Genomic DNA, 22,599 nt, shown 5'->3' with positions numbered 1-22,599 from the left:
AAGTGCTACACTTGTGTGAAGGATGATTCCCATGCAGCATGGCAGAATGGAAAAATCTCTGACTTGGGGCCTGAAGGTTGAGGATCTGGCCTGAAACTATCACTCACCAGTTGTATGATCTTGTTCACAGTACTCTTCCTCCCTGAGTCTCCATCTTCCTCTGCAAATCAGGATAACAGTAGTTACATAGGGTTGTGTTGAGGACCACATAAAATATTGGATGTGAAAACACCCTGAGAAGTGTAAAGACTTATTACATCAATTTTAGGTTCTTTTAGAACTTTAAGTTTTGTTTTTTTTTTATGTCAAATTATTTATCATTTATACATGTTTTAAAGCATATCTTTGTAAGGAACTTTTCCTCTTTTAAAAATAAAGGCTGGCCAACTTGATGGTTAAGTTTTGAGAATATAATTGACTCTACAGCTAGAATGGGTGCTGGAAATAAAAGGAGAATTGATAATATGAGAGCTGGGTTTCAAAGACACTTTTAATTTACTGTGCCTTTGAAGTGGTAGACATATACCTTGCTTATAACTTTGTAACTAAAATGAAACAAATTTATTTGCAATTAGTTTTTTTTTTTTTCCTTCCTTTTTTCGTGTGCAAAGTAAGTGTTTTGCACATAGCAGGCTGGAGGTAAATGTGCATTGAATTAAATTTAATGAAAAGTTATTAGAAAGAGATCTCTTCCATGTTAAGAAAACATGGATTAAACATCAAATTTAACGCTATTAGTATACAAAGTGAGAATTACTTTTGCATCTTTATCTCCCCTTGGAGAACAAATGAATTGTCAGATGATAAAACCAAAAAGGAATTCCCTCATCGATTAGAATAGGGATAGGCAAACTTTATCCTTTATAAAGGGCTACACTTTAGTCTTTGTGTCACAATTATTCAACTCTGCGGCTATAGCATGAAAGCAGCCATAGGTAATCCAAATGCAGAAGGATAGCCAATAATATTTTATAAAAATAGGCAGTTGGATGGCAATTAGCCTGGAGTTTGTAGTTTGCTGACCCCTAATCTGAAAAGAGCCAGAGGAATACAGCTTTAGAGTTAGTTGTTCATCATGATTTGGGGTGGTAAGCAGTCTAACTTTGGTATTCTTTCCACTTTTTTAATGTTCCTTCAGACATTCTCCTGTTGAGTCTAAAATGGAAATAAATATATATTTTTTTCCCATCACTCTCCTAAATAATTACTTGAAACCAGTAGGGTCTACTTCAAATATTTTGTTGTCTATTTTATTTTTAATTTAGTGCAGTTCTTTTATCTTTTGTATACATGATAGAGCCTTTTTTTTGAGGGGGGGGCAAGATAACTTTATGTCTTTCCCCCATAATCACCTTTGCTTCTTTTCTCCAGGATTAGTTCATGTCATTCTCTTTAGTTATTTCTTACCAATGTTATCCTTTCCCTTGACACATTAAAGAATCATTTGGAGGGAGCAGAACCCAGGGCCTCATATGTGCTAGGCAGGCACTTTACCACCCAACTGTGCTCCTAACCTGATATTATGGAATCCTTGATTGCTTATAATAAATACATTTATGATTGTTTCCTTGCCTGTACCCCATCAAAAATAATCTCTATTGCCTCTTCCTTGAGAAACTTGCATTGCCTTTTTTTTTTTTTGCATTTCCTTTTCCTCCTATAGTTAGTTACCCATCTGATTTTCAGAATTTTTCCACTGCATCTCCTCCCAAACTTTTAGCTTCAGATCACTTTCTTTCACCGTCCATTCTATTTCTCCTTTCTTGACCCCTTCTGTTCTCCCAACCCACTAATCCCTGAACACTACCCAGTTGGGGACCGCTCTTTCACTTGGATAGTTCCATTTAGCCAGAACTCCTCCTCCCTCTGATACACTTCCTCCTTTTTAAAGGGCTGACAAACAGTCGTCCTTTTCTGAGTCTGTGACTCAGGCTTAGGATGGTGAGATAATATTGCAGCAATTGGGTTATGGAGAAAAGCAGATGATTTCCAATTCAGGCTGGACCTTGTACAGTTCTGAAGGATCCATGGGCAGCAACTGAAGGCCATTTTCCATGTCAATTCAAGGATCGTTCTTTTTAATTTGTCTTTGGGCTCTGCAGGCTCAGACTCCATTTACTTTTGTTTACTGTTAACAGAAGCTGCAACATTCATGCAGAGATAATCACAGACTTGGCCAGTAGAACACAAGGAAGAAGAGAAAAGGGAAATAGAAAACCCCTCTGTCATTTGACTGTTCGGTCCACATAAAGACTACTAGGTCTTTTAATTTAAAGAACAGTTTTGAAGGATACTGTATAACTTGTTAATTTTGGACTCATTTTTTTAACCTGATAACTAATCAGGCTTAGACTCCTGAGCATGCAGAAGGATACAGTGAAGTAATAAGACATAAGATGGAAAACCTCTTCCGTTTGTCTTGGTGTTTGATAATGTATGCGACCTCTCTGGGTGGTTTAAGCGGTTTAGGTGCATTCTATGAAAAGGGAGCTTTTAATGACAAAACTAATGTGATTATCCAAGTGAGTGTGAGAGGGGTATTGAAGCCTTAGAGAAAGAAAATCTGTTAGAAAAGCTGAATGTATCTGCTTAATCCTTTTTATAATGTGGATGGACCATGCTCTCTGAGAGGAGATTGGTCTTTTTTTTTTAAACCTATCTTCTGTCCTTCCTCTTTTAAAAAATTCTCTTTGCCCCCCCACCCCTTTTCTTTCTTTTATTCGAATACTTATTCTCATAGGTAGGGACACTTAGAGCTTTTAAACAAATCATTATCTTCCCTTTCTCTGGTATATGGTAAGGTCAAAGGGCAGAACCTAAATATTTGGGTGCATATCTGATCAGCTTGGTTCCAATGTTGCATGAATGTTCTATTTCTTATACTATTTCTGCAGTCCTTAAAGCTAGAATTATGAAAATAGACCTCTAATTTTTTTAAGTGTTTCCACAAATGCTCACTTTTATGTGAGGAAATAGAAGGTGAATTAAGTCTGTTTTGAGTGTTGATTCTTGAGCTTCATATTGCTTTCTTATCTTGCAGTTCCTTTTTACTCCTGCATATTTTTAGAATTTTGTGATTTTATATTGCCACAAAATTCCTTTTAAGGTTTTACTTAAAACAAAGAAACATAGAAACATATAAAGACAATCCAAGAATTAAAAAGAAAAAAAAAAAAAACTGTTTAAAAAAAGTCACCAAGAGACTATGAAGAGACTATGGGTATATTTAGGCACTGGTGTGATTTCTCTTATAGTGTAACTTTCAAAGGTGAAAGGATGTGTGGTTCAGGCCATCCTTTGACAAATGGAGGCTCCAGAGTGAGTCTGTGTTTGAATCTCATCTCTGATACTTCCTTCCTGTGTAGCTTTAAGCAACTTTCTTAACCTCTCTGTTTTAGTTTCCTCAGTTTCCTCACTTGCAAGCGGGGATAATCACAATTGCCATGCTTATTTGGGTTGTTGTATTTCATAGGATCTGTTGTGTAGTAAGCACTAAATTGATGCTAGTTAATAATAATAACAGCAGTAGTTATTATATAATGTCAGGAAGGCAGATTATTATGCAAGAACTTCATCGTTGTAGTCTGAGTTCAGAACCTATATAGTCATAGTTTCTCAATTGTGTATCTGGAGCCATATCTCTGTGAGCTTATTTTTTCCTCTGTGAAATGGGGATGGTCATTATATGTTGCTTCGTACATCATTTTGGGGAAAGTGCCTAGTTTCAAGGAATTTCAGTAATCATTCCAGCAACCCCAGCTTCACATGGTCCTATTTTAGTGCATTTATGGCTTTGAGTTCGTTCACAAGAAATACAAACTATATAGTATAATACAGGGGCTACACATGGGTGTTAAGTGTTGTGGAGGTGTTTGTCAGGGACTCGTTTCTTGCTACCTGATCAGATTGTAGTCTCTCAGTAAACAATCAGCAGATCAAGTGCTTGCCCTTATCAAGTGGGTAATATATGTAAATTATCAGAATTAAGTTGAAGTTTATATAAGGTTGTACCAAACTTGCCAATATTTTACTACATTTCACCTATAAATGTGGCAATTTCATATGGTTCAACTTAATATTTATGTTTTATGCATCCTATAAATCTTTGATAAAAGTGAATATGTGAATATCTCCTTTTAAATTATTATAGCTTTGAATAAGCATGGGAATAGTGATGAGGTCTCATCAGTATAACTTTGGTATTTTTTGGAACTTCATTTACTTCACTACCAAAATTGTTATGGAAGTAAATGGAGATTGTGTTTTTTTATGCTAGAGAATGATGTTCAGACTCACAGGATCTTTGCATTAGAAAGGAACTTTAGAACTGCCTAAAATAAAGTTCCCACATACATTTTGAAAAAAAATTCAGTGATATTTTCAGACCTTGTAAAATAATATACCAGTAGATTATAAATTGGTACTTCCTCTGTATAGGGCAGTTTAATGGAATGTACACAAGGCCTTATATATATAAATTTAGCCCTGGGTATATTTTTAAAGCCTTATTTGTAATATGAAAGGTTGGGAATGATCCAAATGACCAATTTTAGAGTTGCTTCAACAATTCCTTTGCTCCCCATCCCACCTGTTCCCCTCTGAATTTTCTCTTATTTGGTTGGTGTCCTACTTAACGTGGGGTGCTCAGAACTGGACCAAGTTGTCCAAGGGGAATCTGACTTCACAGAGAAAAGTGGGCCCAGGATTGCCCTGAATCTGAGCATGGAATTCCTATCAGTAGAGGCCAAGTTTCTGACCACGATGTTCTGGGGCTGACAAAACCCAACTATTGTCAGCTGGTGCTGGTCTTCAGCCACACTTGTGTCTTTTAAGGAGTGACAGTAACTGTTCTTTGCAAAGATGGCTATTCATGGGGACTCCTTTTCTTTGCCCAACAGAGGCCCAGTGTTCTAGCTCTAAGTCGAACTCTAATGCCAGCATGTGAGTCACACTCACTTGCTCCTGATCTTTCCAGAGTTTCAGGCCAGCCTTTGTGCATCAGTATCTCTTTCCCTTTGCCCAGCTTGCACTGTCACCATGCCTTATCTACCATGATGTGCTTGAATATAATGTTCTTCTCCACATTCCATGTACCTACTCTGTGGTATTGTGCTGCATCTTGAAAAAGCAGTCTGCTGCTGGTATCCAGATGGAGGAAAGACTGCTGATTTTCTATTGACAATAGCTAGTTTAATGCAACCTGTGATTGGTTCTTGAATAATATCTATATTGGCTTGAGTATTTCTGTCTTGAGTGCTGAGAAATATTGCCTTATTTCTGAGGAACATTCTGGCAATTGCTATACAAGTGTTGGGTAATTTTTAACTTGCCATGGAAAATCAAGAGCTGTCAAAATAGTAAAACACTGTTTTACTATTATTCTTCAACTAGCATTTCCTTATTGCTCTAGGTGTATGAAGCTCTCAGTTTAGCTCAGTTCTGTTTCTTCATGTGCATCTTGAACACTGGTGTACCTTATGCTTTTGACTCTTAAAAAGTATATCCTGTTGTTTGGGCAGCTTATTTTCTGTCTTTTCTCACATTTGGCATTTTCAAAACCTTATTGGGATTGATGCACACTATCTTCCTTTTGGAAAATCACGTTGCAGTTGATGTTAAATGCTCTGAATCCTGCAGTCAAGAAAACTGTTCACATTTGCTAATACAAAATATTCCTTAAAATTATTTGACTAAGAAGTTTTTTTGTTTTTTTTTTTTCACAGAGTACCAGTTAACAATTCGTGGAAATATGGCTGTGTAGATACATTTGAGGAGAGGCATCATATTTTCTGTACAACTCATTTTCTCAGTCTTTTCAAGTTTCTTTTTTTTTTTTCTGGGAAGTGTTGCTGGGAGCTGGTCCTGGACAGAATGTGATGAGGGGCTGGGTTTGCTTGTGGCTTCTTATTTCTGCTTCCTTTCTCAGTGCCTTCCTTCCCTGACTGGGAGTATGTACTCAGCCCAGACCTTGCTATCACTCCTGCTGCTCTCAATCTGTGAGGTGGGCTCCTCTCTTTCTGGTTCCTTCTTTGGACTTGTCTCCTTTTTGTTAGAAACTGCCTATGTATTATATTTTTTCCATACAAAATGGGAAAAGATCAGATCACTGAATTCATGTTAAAGTGTTGATACATAGTGCAAACTTTATGTGTTTTCTTTGCTGCTGGGCTGTTTGCAGTTTTACAAAGGTCAACTTTCAAAGCTAATGGATAAGATATGGATTTCGTAAGCAGAGACTACTGGGGAAATATCTAGTTCCTACCGTTTACTACTTTGGTAGCCATCATTAAAGTGAAGAATCAGTTTCTTCTTGTAAAATACTGGACAATAATCCATCTGATAGGTCTTTCTGAGTATTAAATGGTGTAATGGTTGTAGGCTCAGGCCTTAATAATCAGTGACTATTGTTGCTATTCTACAGCTATGATTATATTGCCTGTGATTTTTCCCCCTCACATTTTATTGTGAAAAATTTCAAACATACAGGAAAAACAGAAATAATTGAGAAGTCCACATCCATACCTTTACCATCTAAATTTTATGAGTATTTTTTGTCGTGTTCTATATATCACATGTAAATATTCACCTTTCCATCTATCTCTTTTTATATCTTATTTTTAATGCATTTCCAAGTAAAGATATTTTCTCCCTAAATAATTAAGCTTTAATATCATTAACTAGAATTCAATATTAGTTTATGAGTCTTTTGTTTTGGGGGAATAAAATCTACATAGAGTGAAATGCATAAGATATGTGTACTGTTTGTTGTGTAACCCAAACCCCTATGAAGACATAAAATATTTCTGTACCCCAGAAAGCTTCCCATGCCTTTTCTGGTTAGTCTCTACACTCCTGAGAATTGCCTAGGTTTTCAGAGGTAGAATTTCAGGCACAGGCCAGTGACAGGAATATCTGGAAGCTGGGTAGTGGCAGAATATGCTTTTTATCATAACATGAATGTTGGAACTTGATGTAGTTTTTTCATAAAAAATTTTATGAATCAAAAAATATAGTCATTTTTGTAAAAACATAGTCACTCATTCAGCATATATTTAGATAGCAGAGACCTTGCTAAGTGCTGAGGGAGACATTCTGGAACTAAATGAGGGGAGTTGTGCATTACAGAGGCGCTGATAGAAATAGGTACAGGGGGTAGTGGAAGCACCAAGAAGGGAATGGTTGATTTCTTCTTGACCTAGAAACAGAGGTAAGGATGGCTTCAGAGAGCGTTGATATTTGAGCTGAGTATTGTAAAACATGAGTTGACCAGGCATAAGTGGAGTGAGAGAGGGGGAAGGAGGTTTCAGGATAAGCAGGGGCAAAGAGGAAGGAAAGAGCTTGTTGGAGTGGAGAATAGTTTTATTAAGCTGGAGTGAAGGCTGCAAAGTTGAAGCTGGAGGCAGGTGCAGAGAAGTTTGCATGCTGTGCAAATGACTTTGGTTTATTTCTGTAGTCTGGGGAAAATTTATCTTTCTATATTTATTTTTATTGGTTCATTATAATTATGCACAATAGTGGGATTCATTATTATATATTTATACATGCACACAGTATAACAATATAATTTGGTCAGTATCATTCCCCATGGGGAAAATTTAAAAGGTTTATTATTTTTTGTTTGAAGGGATTATACTCAAGAGAGAGAAATTTTCAGGCAATTCAGTTCAATGTTTAAGAATACTTTATGATCAAACCAGAATTTATTTCTTCTTTGTATTATCAAACTATAGTTTTAGCCGGGCATGGTGGTGCACGCCTGTAATTCCAGTGACTTGGGAGGCTGAGGCAGGAGGATCGAAAGTTTAAAGCCAACCTTGGCAACTTGGTGAGGCCCTAAGCAACTTAGTGAGACCCTGTCTCTAAATCAGAAATAAAAAGGGGTGGGGATATGGTTCAGTGGTTAAGCACCCCTGGTACCAAAAAAAACAAAAAAGTATAATTTTACATTCATATTCTGACTCTTCTTTATAATTTATTTACAATGACAGGTAGTGTGCCAGTATTTGATAAATCCTAGTGTACCGGATTCACAGATGATACAGAATATTTTCCAAGCTCTGAATGTATATTATAATTATTCGGGCCAGGCAAAATGCCTGAATATTTCAGAAACAGCAACTAGCAATCTGGGATCCCAGGGTTGGAGCTATCAGGTAAGTGTATATGATATCCCCAAGCAGAATCTACCTTTCACTGATATAGTCGTGCTGTAATAGAGACTACACAAGATTTTATCACCCAACCTGAATCTAAATCTGGACTGTTACTTTACTCTGTGAGTCCAGTTTCCTTATCCACTCATTCATCCAGTCATTCATGTATTTAATCATTACATAGCGAGTGCTAACCATGTGTCAGGCATTGCTCTAGTCTGCAAAGACCAAAAAGATAAGTAACACATGATCTCACCATCAAATATAGCCTTGCAAGAAAGATAGATGATCTAATGTTATCATAGATCTCTATAAGTTCTATAGAGTAAGCATTTTATGGACACATAAAAGAATGGGAATCTAATTTGACCCTGAGACTCCATCCCTTTATCTTCACATGAAGACCAATAGTGATAATAATGCTTTCTTTCCAGAGCTGTCTTCAGGGTTAAATATGACAATAGATGTGAAAGAAGGCAGTTTGCAGAGGAGCATACAGCCCTGTATGCTCTGTAATCTCTGTGGCTTCTCAGCCAAGCCTTTCCAGAATAGTAAGGGCATAAGAGTAAAGAGCAGTGGCCCTGAAGCTGATTGCCTGAGTTCAAACCCTGGTTTTGCTGCTTTCTAGCTGAATGACCTTGGATAATTCATTTCATCTTTTTTGCCTCATTTTCTCTTTGGATCCTCTCCTGGTTTGCCTTTTAGGCCTGCACGGAAATGGTCATGCCCTTTTGTACTAATGGTATCGATGACATGTTTGAACCTCATCAGTGGAACCCAAAGAAATATTCTGATGAGTGCTTTAAACAGTGGGGTGTGAGACCAAGGCCCTCCTGGATCATTACCATGTATGGAGGGAAAAACATCAAATCACACTCCAACATCATTTTCAGGTGAGCTTTGCTAATTCAGAGAGAAACTTTAGTTGACTAAGATACTTAGAGGATAGCTGAGAAAGTAGGACAAAGAAAATGCTGGACAATAAAACAAGAGACTACAACAGCAGTAACTAGCAGGTGTTTCTACTCCTTGAAAGAGGAGGCTGAGAAGAGATACAGTTTTGTATTACCAATGTGCACAATGGCAGCAAAATTAAAACATTGGGGGGAAAAATACTGTATAGCCAAAATGAAGTATCATCTGTTATCTCAGTTTATGTTGTTTTTGTTACTATTATTGTTGATAAGAAAAAAAATTCAGCATTTTACTCAATACTTACAAGTGCCCACTCCATTCTGTTGAAAGTACTGGATGAGGCTCTTCAGACAAATTACCTGTTGAATTCCCACAGCTGCCCTTGGAGTAGTTGTAGTCCCCCCACTTTTTTTTTTCCTGAAGAGGAAACCTAAGGTCACAGCATTCAGTCACTTGCCAAAGCCCACCCAGGTAGGTGATAAACACAGATTTCTACCTTCACCTGTCTGACTACAAAAGCCATGTTTGTTTTTCTGCATCACGCTACTCCTTGAAGAAGTGACATACATGATATTAGTTCATGTCAGAGTTAATTATACTGATTCTATGGGTGTCTGACTGGGACTTCAGATTTTTCATGTTTTGGCTTGAACATTATGTTGTCGGCTAATGGCAGTTAATAAAAAAATTACCCAAATATATGGAAATAGGATAGTTACAAGTACATACCTCTTAACCAGGAGCATTATTTAAATTGTAAATGTCATTCTTTCACATGTTCTCTTAAACGGGAGTCAAATTTGGCCTTTTGTAAGTGTCTAATAGCTTTTAGGAGTGAGGACTCTTGTTTTGCTGATGGTCTCTGAGTGTAGGCTGGTGGTGCTGCCCACTTTGCAAAAACCCTCTGACTTACTGGATCATGTTATTATCAAACCTGGCAGATACTTGTTTCCAAATGAAAGGTAAGACACTTTAATGGAAAAGTGAAAGGTTTTCTTTGTTCAATTATCTTAAATTATCTCCCTTGTCCTCAATAGGATTCTTCCAAAGTATACTCTTCAGATTTCTCACAAAGTGACAGTTGAGCAAAGAAATCTATTTAGGGTGTTTAAGGAAACTGTGGCAATTCAGAGGTGTTTGAAGCCAGGAAAACTTTAAGGACTGAGGAAACTGAAAAAGACTTCTGTGTGAGCCCTGGCTCTGATAGTGCTATTATCGCCAAAATCTGAGCCTGAGTAATTTGTATTTGTCATAGTTGTGGAGGTGGGATCAAGGTGCTGGCAGCTTCGGTGACTGGGAAGGCATGGCCTTGCTTCTAGGATGGTACCTTGAAGGTGGCATCCTCATGTGGCAGAAGGTAGAAGAGCAAAGAAGGGCCTAAACTAGTTTCTTCTAGCACTTTCACAAGGTACTAATCCTTTCATAAGGTGGAGCCCTCATAAGTTAGTCATTGCCCAAAGGTCCCACCTCTTATTAATACCACAGTGGGGATTAAGTTTCAACATGAACTTGAGGGTACAGACCACAGCCATCTCTAGGCGTATCTTAGTTCTACCAGAGGAGGAAGTACTTGGACATTTGTTGTTTTTCTTTAGGAACGTGTATCCATGGAGCATTTATTTGGATTTTTCTAATGTTCTGAACTTTTGAACTTATGCTGCCTTTCTCTGACTGTACAGTTAAAGCTGAAGTTCAAGTTGAATTAAGTAGAATCTTTTATTTTTGTTTGAGGTTGGTCAAATACAATCTCTTTTCTTATTGATTCAGCCATTTCAGTTAAGTACATTACTTATCTGTTTGCCTTTTATAGTGTTTTTCATAGGTTGTCAAATCATCATCATGATAATTATCATGGGCTTCACTGGAGGAAACAGCAGATTTTGTGAGAAAAGTCTTGGGAATAGAAAGAGATCAGAAGGTGGAAATTATAGCTCAGTGTAAGAAAGGACTTCTTTCTAAGAGGGTTGGACAAGATAGAATGAGCTATCTTAAATAAATCAACACTCTTTGATCCTTACTTCCATCTTCTGTAAAAATGAGAATTATAATATCACTTATAGTGTTGTTGGAATGCTTTAAAGAGTTAGCCCAGCAAAGCACTTGACTCAGATCTGGCAAATATATGTGCTCAAAACATATTTGTTGAAGTGGAAGTATAATTTCTGCCTTGCACTTTACGGTTTTAGCCACAGAAATCAGTATATTTGCCTTTATTCTTTTTCTTCTTTTTCCCTCCTTTTTATTAAGACTCAGGCCTCCTCCAAGAAATCTTCCCAGCCTCTCTAGGAAGAATAGGTTTCCATCACCCCCAGAGCTCCTTTAGGACCTGTGAATACCGCCTACCCTTTGGTGTTGAGATTATCTGCCTGTGTTCCTATCTGCCCTAGGAGATTGTGAACTTCTCAGAGGCAGGAACTTCATCTTAATCATCTCTGTGCTTTTTGGCACCTCCCACCTGACTTGCACACACTGGATGACCAGTAAAATGTGTGTTGATACAAATGAGGAATGCAGTAACACGATGTGGGAAGTCTTTGGAAGCAAGTAAAAGTTTAAAGCCAGGGCTGAGTGAAGATGCTAGCTTATCTTTCTGCAGTAGCAAGTCTGCTTTTGCAGAGAAATTGCTTACTGTAGGCTACTAGATATGAAAAATCCAATGTAAAAATTTAAAGATATTTTCCCCATATTTTTAGTGGTACATAATAATTATAATAACATTAAAAAATGGAAATATTTTCTGCTATTCTGAAGAAAGCACATTCTCTAAGTAAAAGAGCAGTCTTGGTGTCTGTGTTCTGTGTACTTTGAGTAAGACAATGTCCAAGGGACAATGTGAAAAGTTATCTTTGTGTTCAGGAGCCCCTTCTCAACTTGCCTCAGACAAATCCAAGAATGACTACTATTTTGATTGAAAAGTTCAATCTGTAATTATTGATTTGGAGACTTGCCAGTTAAGGCTTTGAAGTCAGGTAGACCTTGGTGTCTTTCTGTTTCTTCCTTGAATTAGCTGCATGGCCTTTGGCAAATTGCCAGTTTATATAATTTAGAAATAATAAAGCCTACCTAACAGTTATTTAAGGAATAAATAGATTGTCATAGAAGTAAACACCATGAAGGCAAAGATTTCGTCTGTTTTGTTCTCTGGTGAACCCATACCTTGAGTGCACAACACACAGTAGGCACTCAATAAACACTTGTTAGATGAATGAGGCCTTAATAAAGAATACCTGTTAATAATCTCATTTCAGCACTTTTAAAATTGCACAGTGGTTTTGTCAGGAGGATTTCCTACCCCCACAATTTGTAGATTGTTTTACCAATGCTCATTCTTAGTTATTAAGTTATTAATGTAAGTTAAGAAGGGAGTCCCTGATAAGCTGGTTAGTTTAGCATCATTTCTCAGACAATGTTGCCAGTGATTAAATGAGGTCACTTTTTGGGAATTTTACCCAGGCATCTAGATTCTCTCTTGAAAGCCAAAGCCAATTTTTTTGTAGATTTCCCAATGATTAGTTAGCTTTCACATGTCTAGGACCAAGAAATTCAAGTCCATGTGCATCTTAGGTCTCTCAGCAACTCCAAACACTGTTGCTAAGCCACTAGGCTGTTTCAGATGACCTTTTAAATCAAATGCAGTTTGCTTATTATGCAGCTGTTGGGATAGCTTTTTTGTTTTGCAAATAATGGAGTGTTTCCTATCTGGGTTGGGCCTGTCAATTGGAATAATGATGAAGGCTATTTGTTCATTTAAGAGAATTCAACCTCTGTTTAGTTTATTTTAAATATTTATCTGATAGTTGAAAACTATGACTTCTATTTTGCATAGGGGTTTTCCCACTTGTTTTTAATAGAACAAAAAAAGGGTATTTTGGGGGTATTTCTTTTTAAAAATGGTACTACGGTTGCAATTATTATTATTGTTATTTTAAAAAGAGAAGTATGTGATAATGGAACAAGGAATTTAAAGTTGTATTTCAAACACATATGTTCTTAATGTACCTGTTTATTTTCTCATTTAATTTGTACATTTACCTTGAAAAAGTTGATAAAGTTAGTATTCTAGCTAAATTTTTAAAATAAACACTCTCACATCCATTTTCATGATTCATTTACTTCTAGAGGTGTTAATACTTCTCATATAGAATATGATAATAATTATAACATTATTGCATATTTGTGTAGTATTTTATAGTTTATATCTTATTTCTACATATATTGCTTAATTTGGGCCTCATGATGGTTCTGTGAGAGGCATTACGTTTCTTTAAAAATTTTTCTTTTCTATAGTACACATGGGAATTGATGTTCACAGAGGTGAGGTAACTTACCCAAAGTCAGACAAGATAAAAAACTTTGATCTGCTAACTTAGAAAGTACCAGGGAGACTTACATGCTCATGAACTTGCCCACATGTATTTATAGCTCTCTTTGTAGACCACAAGTAATTAGACATTTAAATTCTTTTTTTGTTCATTCAATAAATATTTGCTTGGCTTCTACTGTGAGCCAGTTCTATGAACTGACAATATAGTAATAAACAAAACAGATGAAATCCCTGCCCTTGCAGAGTCCTAGTTTGACAGGTAATGAAACAAGGTAGCATCTATAAACATGCTAGAAGGATATAAGTGCTAAGGAGAAAAATAAGTCAGGGAAGAGCAATGAAATGTCAGGAGGAGGAAAAAGAGTTGAAATTTTTTTAAGAGTGATGAAGAAGACCTCACCAAGAGGTGGCTTTTGCAAAAATGATCTGAAGGAAGTGCAGGAGCTAGCCACAAGGTTGCTGGTGTAAGAGTGCTAGCAGAGCCCTTGAGAGGTGAGCATCCCTGTATTCTCTCCTTTGGATGGAGTAAGGAGGTCAGTGTGTCTGACGTGAATGAAGTCAATAAGAGAGGGGGTAATAGGAGATGAAATCAGAGGCACAGAGGACCTGGATCATGTAGAGACTTGCAAGTTCTATTATAAACTTTGGTTTTTATGCTGAATGAGATGGGAAAGCATGGACTCTTTTGAGTGACACAATCTGATTCCAATTTATAGGATCAAGTTGGTTGCATTATTGATATTAGATTTTAGGGGGATTCAAGTGGAAGCAAGAAGATCAGTTAAAAGGCTGTTGAAGTAATTCAGACTAGAGATAATAATAGTGACTTGGATCAAGATGGTTAAGGTAGAGGTGCTAGATATTTTTGAGGATATAGCTGACAGGATTTATTGACAGATTGGGAGTTAAAGATTAGATTAAATGAATGGTTTGACCCAAGCAACTAAAAGGATAGAGTTTCCACTAACAGATTAGGAAGATGGTGAGAGGGGCAGGTTGAGAGTTGGAGAGCATCAGGACCTCACTTTTAGACTAGGTATGTTTGAGATTCTGATTAGACTTCCAAGTAAAAGTGTCCAGTAGGCAATTGAATTTTGGTTTTGAAGTATACAGGAATGGTCTTGGGCAGAGATAGTATTTGGTAATTGTGTAATTTTCCATCACTATAACAAAATAACAGATAATCAACTAAAAAAGAAAGGTTTATTTTGACTCACAGTTTTGGAGACTTCAGTCCATGTTCAGTTGACCCTATTGCTTTTGGGCCTGTGGTGAATGACTGAGCAAGCTGCTCACTGAATGGTCACTGAAGTGAAAAAGAAAGAGGAAGAGGCCAGCTTCCATAATCCCCTCTGAGGACACAGCGTCAGTGGCCTAAAAACCTCATCGACCCCACCTTTTAGGTTTCCTCCACCTCCCCGTAGTGTCAAGCTAGGAACGAAACCTTAACACGTAGGCCTTGGAGGGACCTTTAAGATCTAAGCTATAGCAGTTGTCATCTGCGTTTAGGTTGTACTTACAGCCAAGAGTTTTGTTTTGAGGGGGGTTCAACATTTTTTATTGGTGCATTATAGTTGTACATAATGATGGGATTTATTGTTACTTATTCATACATGCATACAATATAACATATAATTTGGCCCTATATCACTCTCCAGCACTTCCCCCATGCCTCCTCACCTGCTTCCCCTTGGTCACTTTCCTCTGATTTTCATGAGATTCCCTGCCCCTCCCCCCAGCACCTCTCTTTTTTCTTTTCCTCTCTGGCTTCCACATTTAAGTGAAAATATGTGACCCTTGACCTTCTGATTTGGCTTATTTCACTTAATATAATGGTTTCTAGTTCTATCCATTTTCCTGCGAATGACATAATTTCATTTTTCTTTATGGTTAAATAAAATCCTATTGTGTATATATACCACATTTTCTTTATCCATTCTTCTGTTGATGAGCACCTAGGCTGGTTCTACAGTTCGGCTATTGTGAATTGTGCTGCTGTAAACATGGGTATGTATATATCATTATATGATGACTTTAGTTCTTTAGGATAAACACAGAGGAGTTGGTATAGCTGTGGGTTATAGGGTGGTTCCATACCTGGTCTTTTGAAGAACCTCCATGTAATGGAGTGGTTATACTAATTTACAGTCCCACCAACAGTGTAAAAGTGTTCCTTTTTCCAAGGGATTTTTTTTAATGATTATGTACATTATGGGAATCATTTAATGTATTTGGTAATGTGGCCTTGACAAACTTTTTTTAAAATTTCAGGCTTTGCAAATAATACAAGAAAAGGAGAACATGCATTAAATAGATGTCAAAACACAAACAATGTTATTTATGTGATCTCAAGTGATATGTGAAGGTGCCATGAAAGGGAGCTTGCCATGGATGGGCAGGGTACTTAGATCTGGGTATTTTAGTGCCATATTTATTCTAAGGAATCTAAGTTTCCATAAAATTAGGTAGGTTAGAGAAAGACCTGGAATAGGAACCTAGGTGTATATGATCCCAAAGATCAAGTTCTTGCTCTGACCACAAAAGTTCAGAGGATGGGTGCTGTTGACTTTCAGAACCAGTCATATGTCTATGAATTGCAACATAATATAAAATTGAGCGATGGACTAGGGTTATAAGATCTGATTTTGAGTCTCTGATTTAACAAGGCTTTTAACTTCTCTGGGCATTCATTTGTTATTAAACCTACTTGTAGGCTTTTTATAATAGTCAAATGTGAAAGGCTTTGTAAACTCCAAACCACTTTATGCATGTATAGAGTTAGTAATACTAGGAAACATTTTACTTAAAATAGCATCAGGAATGAAATATGTAGGAATAAGTTTAACAAAAGAAGTATAAGACATATGCACTAAAACCTACAAAATTCAAAGAAATTAAAAATATATTTCTTAAATATAAGGACATTTCCTGTTCATGCATTGAAAGAAGTAATACTGTTTTGAATGAAACTTTTTTAGTTTCATTTTCATTTTTAGTTTTTTAGTCTCTTTCAGCTTACCTGGTAGCTACTGTCCCTAGCAGTCGCCAGAGGTTGGACAGGAGAGTACCCCCAAGGGATCCACCTACATGGGTCCCATTGTGTGGCCTGTCCATAAAATAACACAACCCACGAAATGAAAGTTTAAGAGTTTTTGTACTTATAAAAACTGAGGTTTACATGGAATAAATGGAGGCCACACACATGGAAGTCAGAGAGTTTAGGCAGGGAGAGAGAGAGAAAAGGGACTTGTGGTCTAATGCCTTTATTGGATCCAGGGCCTTATCCAAACAGGTTTTCCATTGGTAGGTTTAAAGGAGGTCACAGGGTGACTGCGAAGTAGTCTAAGTAGTCGAAGTAGTCGTTGGAGCACGCCTTAACGATCCACACAGGGTGTAGAGGACCAATGGGCAGTCAAGCAGGCTGCATCTCTCTGTCTCATGGGGAAGTGATTAGCAGGGAGGAGTTCTATAAAGAACTGGGGTACTGTGGTTTGGGGGTGTGTGTATAACTGGAAACTGATATCAAAGATGACAGCCCTGCTTCTCATATGACAAATTCCAACCTGTATTTAAAATGGATCCCAAGGCAAAATGAAATTATAAGCATGCACTGCAGATGGCAGTACTCTTCAAATTAATTGACCTACAGATCCAATGTAACCACTATCAAAATCCCAGCTAGCATTTTTAATAGAAATTGAGAAGCTGACTTTAAAGTTCATTTAGAAATGGGACACCCATATTATGCAAAACAGTCTTGAAAAGGAAAAACCAAATCTGAAGAACTTAAACTTACTGATTTCAAACTTATTACAAAGTGACATTAATCAATACAGTATGATACTGGCATAAGGATAAATGTATAGATCAATGGAAGAGAACTGAGAGTCCAGAAATCAACTCTTAAATGTATTGTCAATTGATTTGCAACGAGAGTGCCAAGATAATTCATTGAGCAAAGAATACTTTATTATTATTTTTTTCAACAAATGATCCTGGGAAAACTGGGCATCCACATACAAAAGAATGAGGTTGGATCCTTTTTTATACCATACTAAAAAATTCACTCAATACAGATCAAGGATACAAGGCACAAGATACAAGGATACAAGATACAAGAGCTAAAATTGCAAAACCCATAGAAGAACTTGGAAATAAATTTTCATGATCATGAACTAAACAATATTCTTAAATAAATAAATAGCCAAACACAAATAACAAAAGAAAAAAGATAAATTGAATTTCATCAAGATGAAAAACCTTGCTGCAAATGTTATGATTAAGAAACTTATTAGACAGTCTACAGAATGGGAGAAAATATTTGCAAATCATATAAAGGACTTGTATCCAGAATATCAATTAGGAGTTGTGAACTCCTAAACCACAAAAAATAAGAAGATGGATAACCCAGTTAAAAAACAGGCAAGGATCTGAATAGACATTTTCTTGAATAATACATACAAATGGCCTATTAGCACATGAAAAGGTGTTCAATGTCATCAGCTTTTTGGCAAATGCAAATCAAAACCACATTGACGACTGAGGATGTAGCTCAGTGGTAGAGCATGTGTTTAGCATGCATAGGCCCCTGGATTCAATCTATAGCATCAAAATCAAACTCACAATGAGATAATGTTTCATATCCAATAACATGGCTGTATTTAAAAAAAGATAGATAATATTAAGTGCTGGTGAGGATATAGAGAAACTGAAAACCTCTTATGTTACTAGTAGGAATGTAAAATGGTACAGCCACTTTGGAAAGCAGTCTAGCAGTTCATCGAAACGGTCCTGGGGATGTATCCCAGTGGTAGAGTACTTGCCTAGCATGAATAAGGCCCTTGGCTTGATCCACAGCAACACACACACACACACACACACACACACACACACACACACACACAAATGATTAAGTTACCAAGTGTCCCAGAAATTCCATTTCTAGGTATATATACTCAAGAGAAATGAAACTATGTATCCACACAAAAACATGTCTTTGAGAATGTTCATAGGAGCAATATTCTTAAAATAACCCAACTATGCATAAACTGATTAATGATAAAATATAAAATATGATAAATATGATAAAAGGTGGATATTTATGCAATAGAATGTTATTTGACACTAAAAAGAAACAATATACCAATCTATGCTACAATATGGATGAAATTGGAGTACATTAGACCAAGTGAAAGAAAAAAGTCACAAAAGACTACCTATTATACGATTTCATTTAGATGAAATATCCAGAAGGTAAATCTATAGAAACAGAAAATAGATTAGTGTTGCCAGTGATTAAGAGTGACAAGATATTGTTTACAATAAAAATAAATTAAAAAAAAAAAAGAGTGACAAGATATGGTTGGGGTAATGGGGAGTGACTGCTAGTGTGTATGAGTTTCTTTTTGAGGTGATGAAAATGTTCTGAAATTGACATTGGTGATTGTTGCATAATTCTCACTATACTAAGAAGCTTCGAACTCTACATTTTTGAATGGGTGAATTCTATGGTATATGAATTAAGTCTCAACAAAGCTATGCAAAAATATTATTAGGGATGCCATCTGTGGTTGTACCTTCTTTTTAAAATTCAGCTAAACAATCTGTTTCAATGACTTATCCTATTTACATTATTTAGAAATGTGTTTTGTGAGTTATAATAACCTTGTAGCATTTTTTTTTAAACTTTAAAGTTAATGCAAAATGAAGATCTTGAAGTAATGACCAGATCTTCTGATTCCAGATTCTGGGGACTTTTTTTCAGTTCTACCAACTTATTTCCCAAAGTACTGTGCTGTGTTGAACAAAAAAGTAAAAATATATAAAAAAAAAAATAAATAAATAAATTACACCTTTTTGTTTTTCTTTGAACTGAGATAATTTACATTTTTTAATTATGGGTATTTTGTTGTTTTATCATTTTGGTAGTTTGATCCTAGGAGAAAAGAAAGTCAGGTTTAATTGAGGGACTCATATGTGCCTGACCCTTGAGCTTACAAAGACTTCCATATATACTGTCATGTTTAATACTTATAACATTCTAAGGTAGACTTTGTTATCTCCATTTTACAGATAAGGAAACTAAGTCAGGTAACTACAGTCACACAGCTTTTGAATGATGGAGTTGGGATTCGAATTCAGTCTTCTAAATGCCAAGTCCTAGTACAGTCTAGGTTGATCCATGGAGGCACCCAATTAAGTTTTCTTTGGTCTTTTTTTTTTTTTTTTTAACGAAATATTAGACAGATTATATCCTCAGATCAAATCCCCCAAGTTTAAAGTTTATAATTTTTGCATATAATAGGTTTCTCCTATTTTATTTAAGTGTAGCTAACAGCCTTATTTTTTCTTTTCCTTACTTGTAGCAATGGTGATCTAGACCCCTGGTCAGGAGGTGGAGTAACCAAAGACATCACAGACACCCTGGTTGCAGTCACCATCAAGGATGGGGCCCATCATTTAGATCTTCGAGCCAATAATGCCTTGGATCCTACATCTGTGCTGTTAGCCCGTTCCTTGGAAGTTGAGCACATGAGACGATGGATCAAAGATTTCCATGACAATGTCAAAAGGCAGCCCTGAGCAACTTTTGATCATTTTCAGTTTCTTCTTTTATGTTCACTACACCCACATTCCCATTCACTTTGGTTTTCTATGTGTAATAACTTCCCCTCATTTGTCGTTAGATTTGGGTGCCCAGGTTGAGATAGAAGAGAGGGCGATGGAGGTGTTGCCATCCAAAAAGTATCATTGCCTGGGTATTGAACCTGCATGCACCACCTACAGGAAGAAATCTCATCATGATGCCTCCCACACCATCAGTGGCCCTCATGACTCAAGCAAAGTTCCCCACTGCCTTTCACAAGAGGAGAGTCACTTCCTTTGTTTCTTTGCAAGCAGGCATTTGAATTCTTAGTTCTGAGGTTGAAATCTCTTTTGCCATATGCAAGTCCCCATTCCTACCCACCAAAAAGGAAAAGCAGAAGATAGATAAAAATGACGTAAGTGCAGCTGGTAGGAAGGATGTCTGATGCCAATCCAGGAAATGGGGGTAATTTCTTTTGTACTTGATTTAATGACTTTAAACTGTGCTGTAAATAAAGGATAAGGCTGGACCTTATACCTGTGTGTTGCTTCTGAAGCTCACTCCAGCTGTTGGGAATATATAGAATGCCCTGGGCTTGGCTGTTTTTGGAAAGTCCTTTAATATTCTCTCTTCTACTTGGCAGCTTTTTTAAGTTCTGGGATATTTGCCACTGTGGTACTGCCAGTAAGAAATCTGGCCTTTTCCAGTTCCATTTCTCTTTGTTTCTAATGTCAGTTTTGTGGTAATTTGACCAAATCATGCCAGTTTAGGAAAATGACTGTTTTGCCTTTCACTTTAAATCTGAACAATCTCTGTATTGGGTCACTGATGATACTTTAGTAAAAAGCCTTAGAGAAAACAGACAAATCAACTATTCAGAAATAAGAATGTAGTTATGTTCAGTTTTAAAAATTTATTTTTCTTTTTTCCTGGTGGTTTTACTGCTGTCATTAAAGCCAGAAGTGTTGGGACACTGAGAGGCAGGTGCATGAGGACTTTTCTGTATGGCTTCCAAATGACAAGCTGACTAATTCATGCAGGCAGCATATTTGACATTAATAAATGGCCAAGCCGTTCCTACTTCCAAGGGGTTGGCTTCTTTCAAGCAATTCTTACACTGAGACCTTTCTTCAGAGGAGCTTTTCTAGGATAACAAATAGTTTGGATCAAAATCTTTCAGGGACACAGAGAGACTCACAGTTTCTACTTTGTTGAAATATTTCTTCCTCCTTCCCCCCCACCTCCTCTCCATAGTATTTTCCCCCTTTTCTTTGCCTTGGGGATATTTTTTGTTTTTTAAAAACTGTACTTGAACTTGATTGTTTCAAAAGCAGTTACTACGCAGACATATAGTTCGTTCTTGGGTGTTAGACTGCGATATTTCCTTTGCTTTTTCTGGCATCTGAGAGTTACAGAAAAATCTTTGTCTTGTTTTGGAAACCGTCAGTTCTCATTGTAACGAGTTGTTCATCAAAGCATTTGGTCACTATTTTCATTTCAGCATCAGAGAACAGTCTACTGGGGTGGGAATTTAAAGGTAAAAACAATACTTGCTTTTAATTCTTTGTCCATTAAGAAGTTATGATGTACAATTTTGGGTCTTAATAGAGGATGTTCTTACCATTTACTCAAGGATTTTAGGCTGCTTTCCTTGAAACCTTTACTTGTTTAGAATCCTTAAAATACTTTGCCATTTCATTTAAGATTAGTTGTTTGAATGAACTGCATTTTTCTGAAGAAACAAATTGCAAAAAAAAGTACTGTATTTTTTAACAAATAGAATTTGATCCTATTACTATATACATTTGATTTACGTGCACAATAGCCTTAACTAAAGATAGTCTAATTTTAATGTGCTAAAATTTAAGTTGCAAAAGAATTGGAACATCATAAAAGCCTTATTAAAAGCTTGTTCCCAGGCATGGTAGTGCACACCGGGCAATAAGCTCAATAAGCTTGAGCCTAGGAGTTTGAGGCCAACCTGGGCAACACAGCAAGACCCTATCTCAGGGGTTGGGTGGAGGGAAGGAAGGGGAAGAGAAGGAGAAGGAAAAAGAAAAGAAATCTCATTATCTCATTTGAAGCCTCTCTTAAATTAATAGAATGTGCTTTGAACAGATAGGGAAAGAAAGACATACAGAATTGGAGTTCTTTTTAAATTTTCTATGTTAGTTACTTTAACTCAATGGGTAAAACTAATGAAATTTAAGGAACTTCCTCAGGGGATGTGCATAGCCATGAGATTTTCCAGAGGAGCCAATGTCCAGGTCAGCAGATCAGAGAGTGAACATACCTCAGATACCAGTTCAGACCCATCATTTTGTGACCTAGAAAGAAAGGGCTTGTTTAAAAACTCAGCTCATTTTTTTTTTTTAAACCAGATCTTAGCTTCAGATTTTTTTGTTTCTTTGTTTTATTTTATTTGTGTGGTTTAATCTTTGTGTGGGTTCGAGCAACAAAATCTCACCAACCCACCTTAATCAAAAAGGGGAATTCACTGCGACCATGCAAGAATTGCTCCAGGTCTTGGATTGCTAGGCCTCATGAGGGAATGCAAGCCAGTCTAGTAAGTTGAGACTGCTGTTTTTTCTCTGGCTTTACACAGAGGTTACCAGTTTTCA

The 22,599-nt window shown here is 36.7% G+C and overlaps 1 protein-coding gene across 2 annotated transcripts in view; it reads left to right on the top strand.

The window, feature by feature from the left end:
• Nucleotides 1-20,512, top strand: part of PRCP (prolylcarboxypeptidase) — a 77,875-nt gene extending 57,363 nt beyond the window's left edge. For both annotated transcript variants that reach the window (XM_079105599.1, XM_079105598.1), the window contains exons 7-9: nucleotides 7,989-8,153; nucleotides 8,859-9,046; nucleotides 19,758-20,512. In XM_079105599.1, the coding sequence (XP_078961725.1) occupies nucleotides 7,989-8,153; nucleotides 8,859-9,046; nucleotides 19,758-19,974 (570 nt within the window). In that variant the 3' untranslated portion in view covers nucleotides 19,975-20,512. The remainder of the gene's footprint in view (nucleotides 1-7,988; nucleotides 8,154-8,858; nucleotides 9,047-19,757) is intronic.
• Nucleotides 20,513-22,599: the final 2,087 nt, after the last annotated feature.

Source organism: Sciurus vulgaris (assembly GCF_902686455.1).
Source record: "Sciurus vulgaris genome assembly, chromosome: 11".
Classification (NCBI taxonomy): Eukaryota; Metazoa; Chordata; class Mammalia; order Rodentia; family Sciuridae; genus Sciurus; species Sciurus vulgaris.
This window is presented reverse-complemented; position numbering and strand designations above follow the sequence as displayed.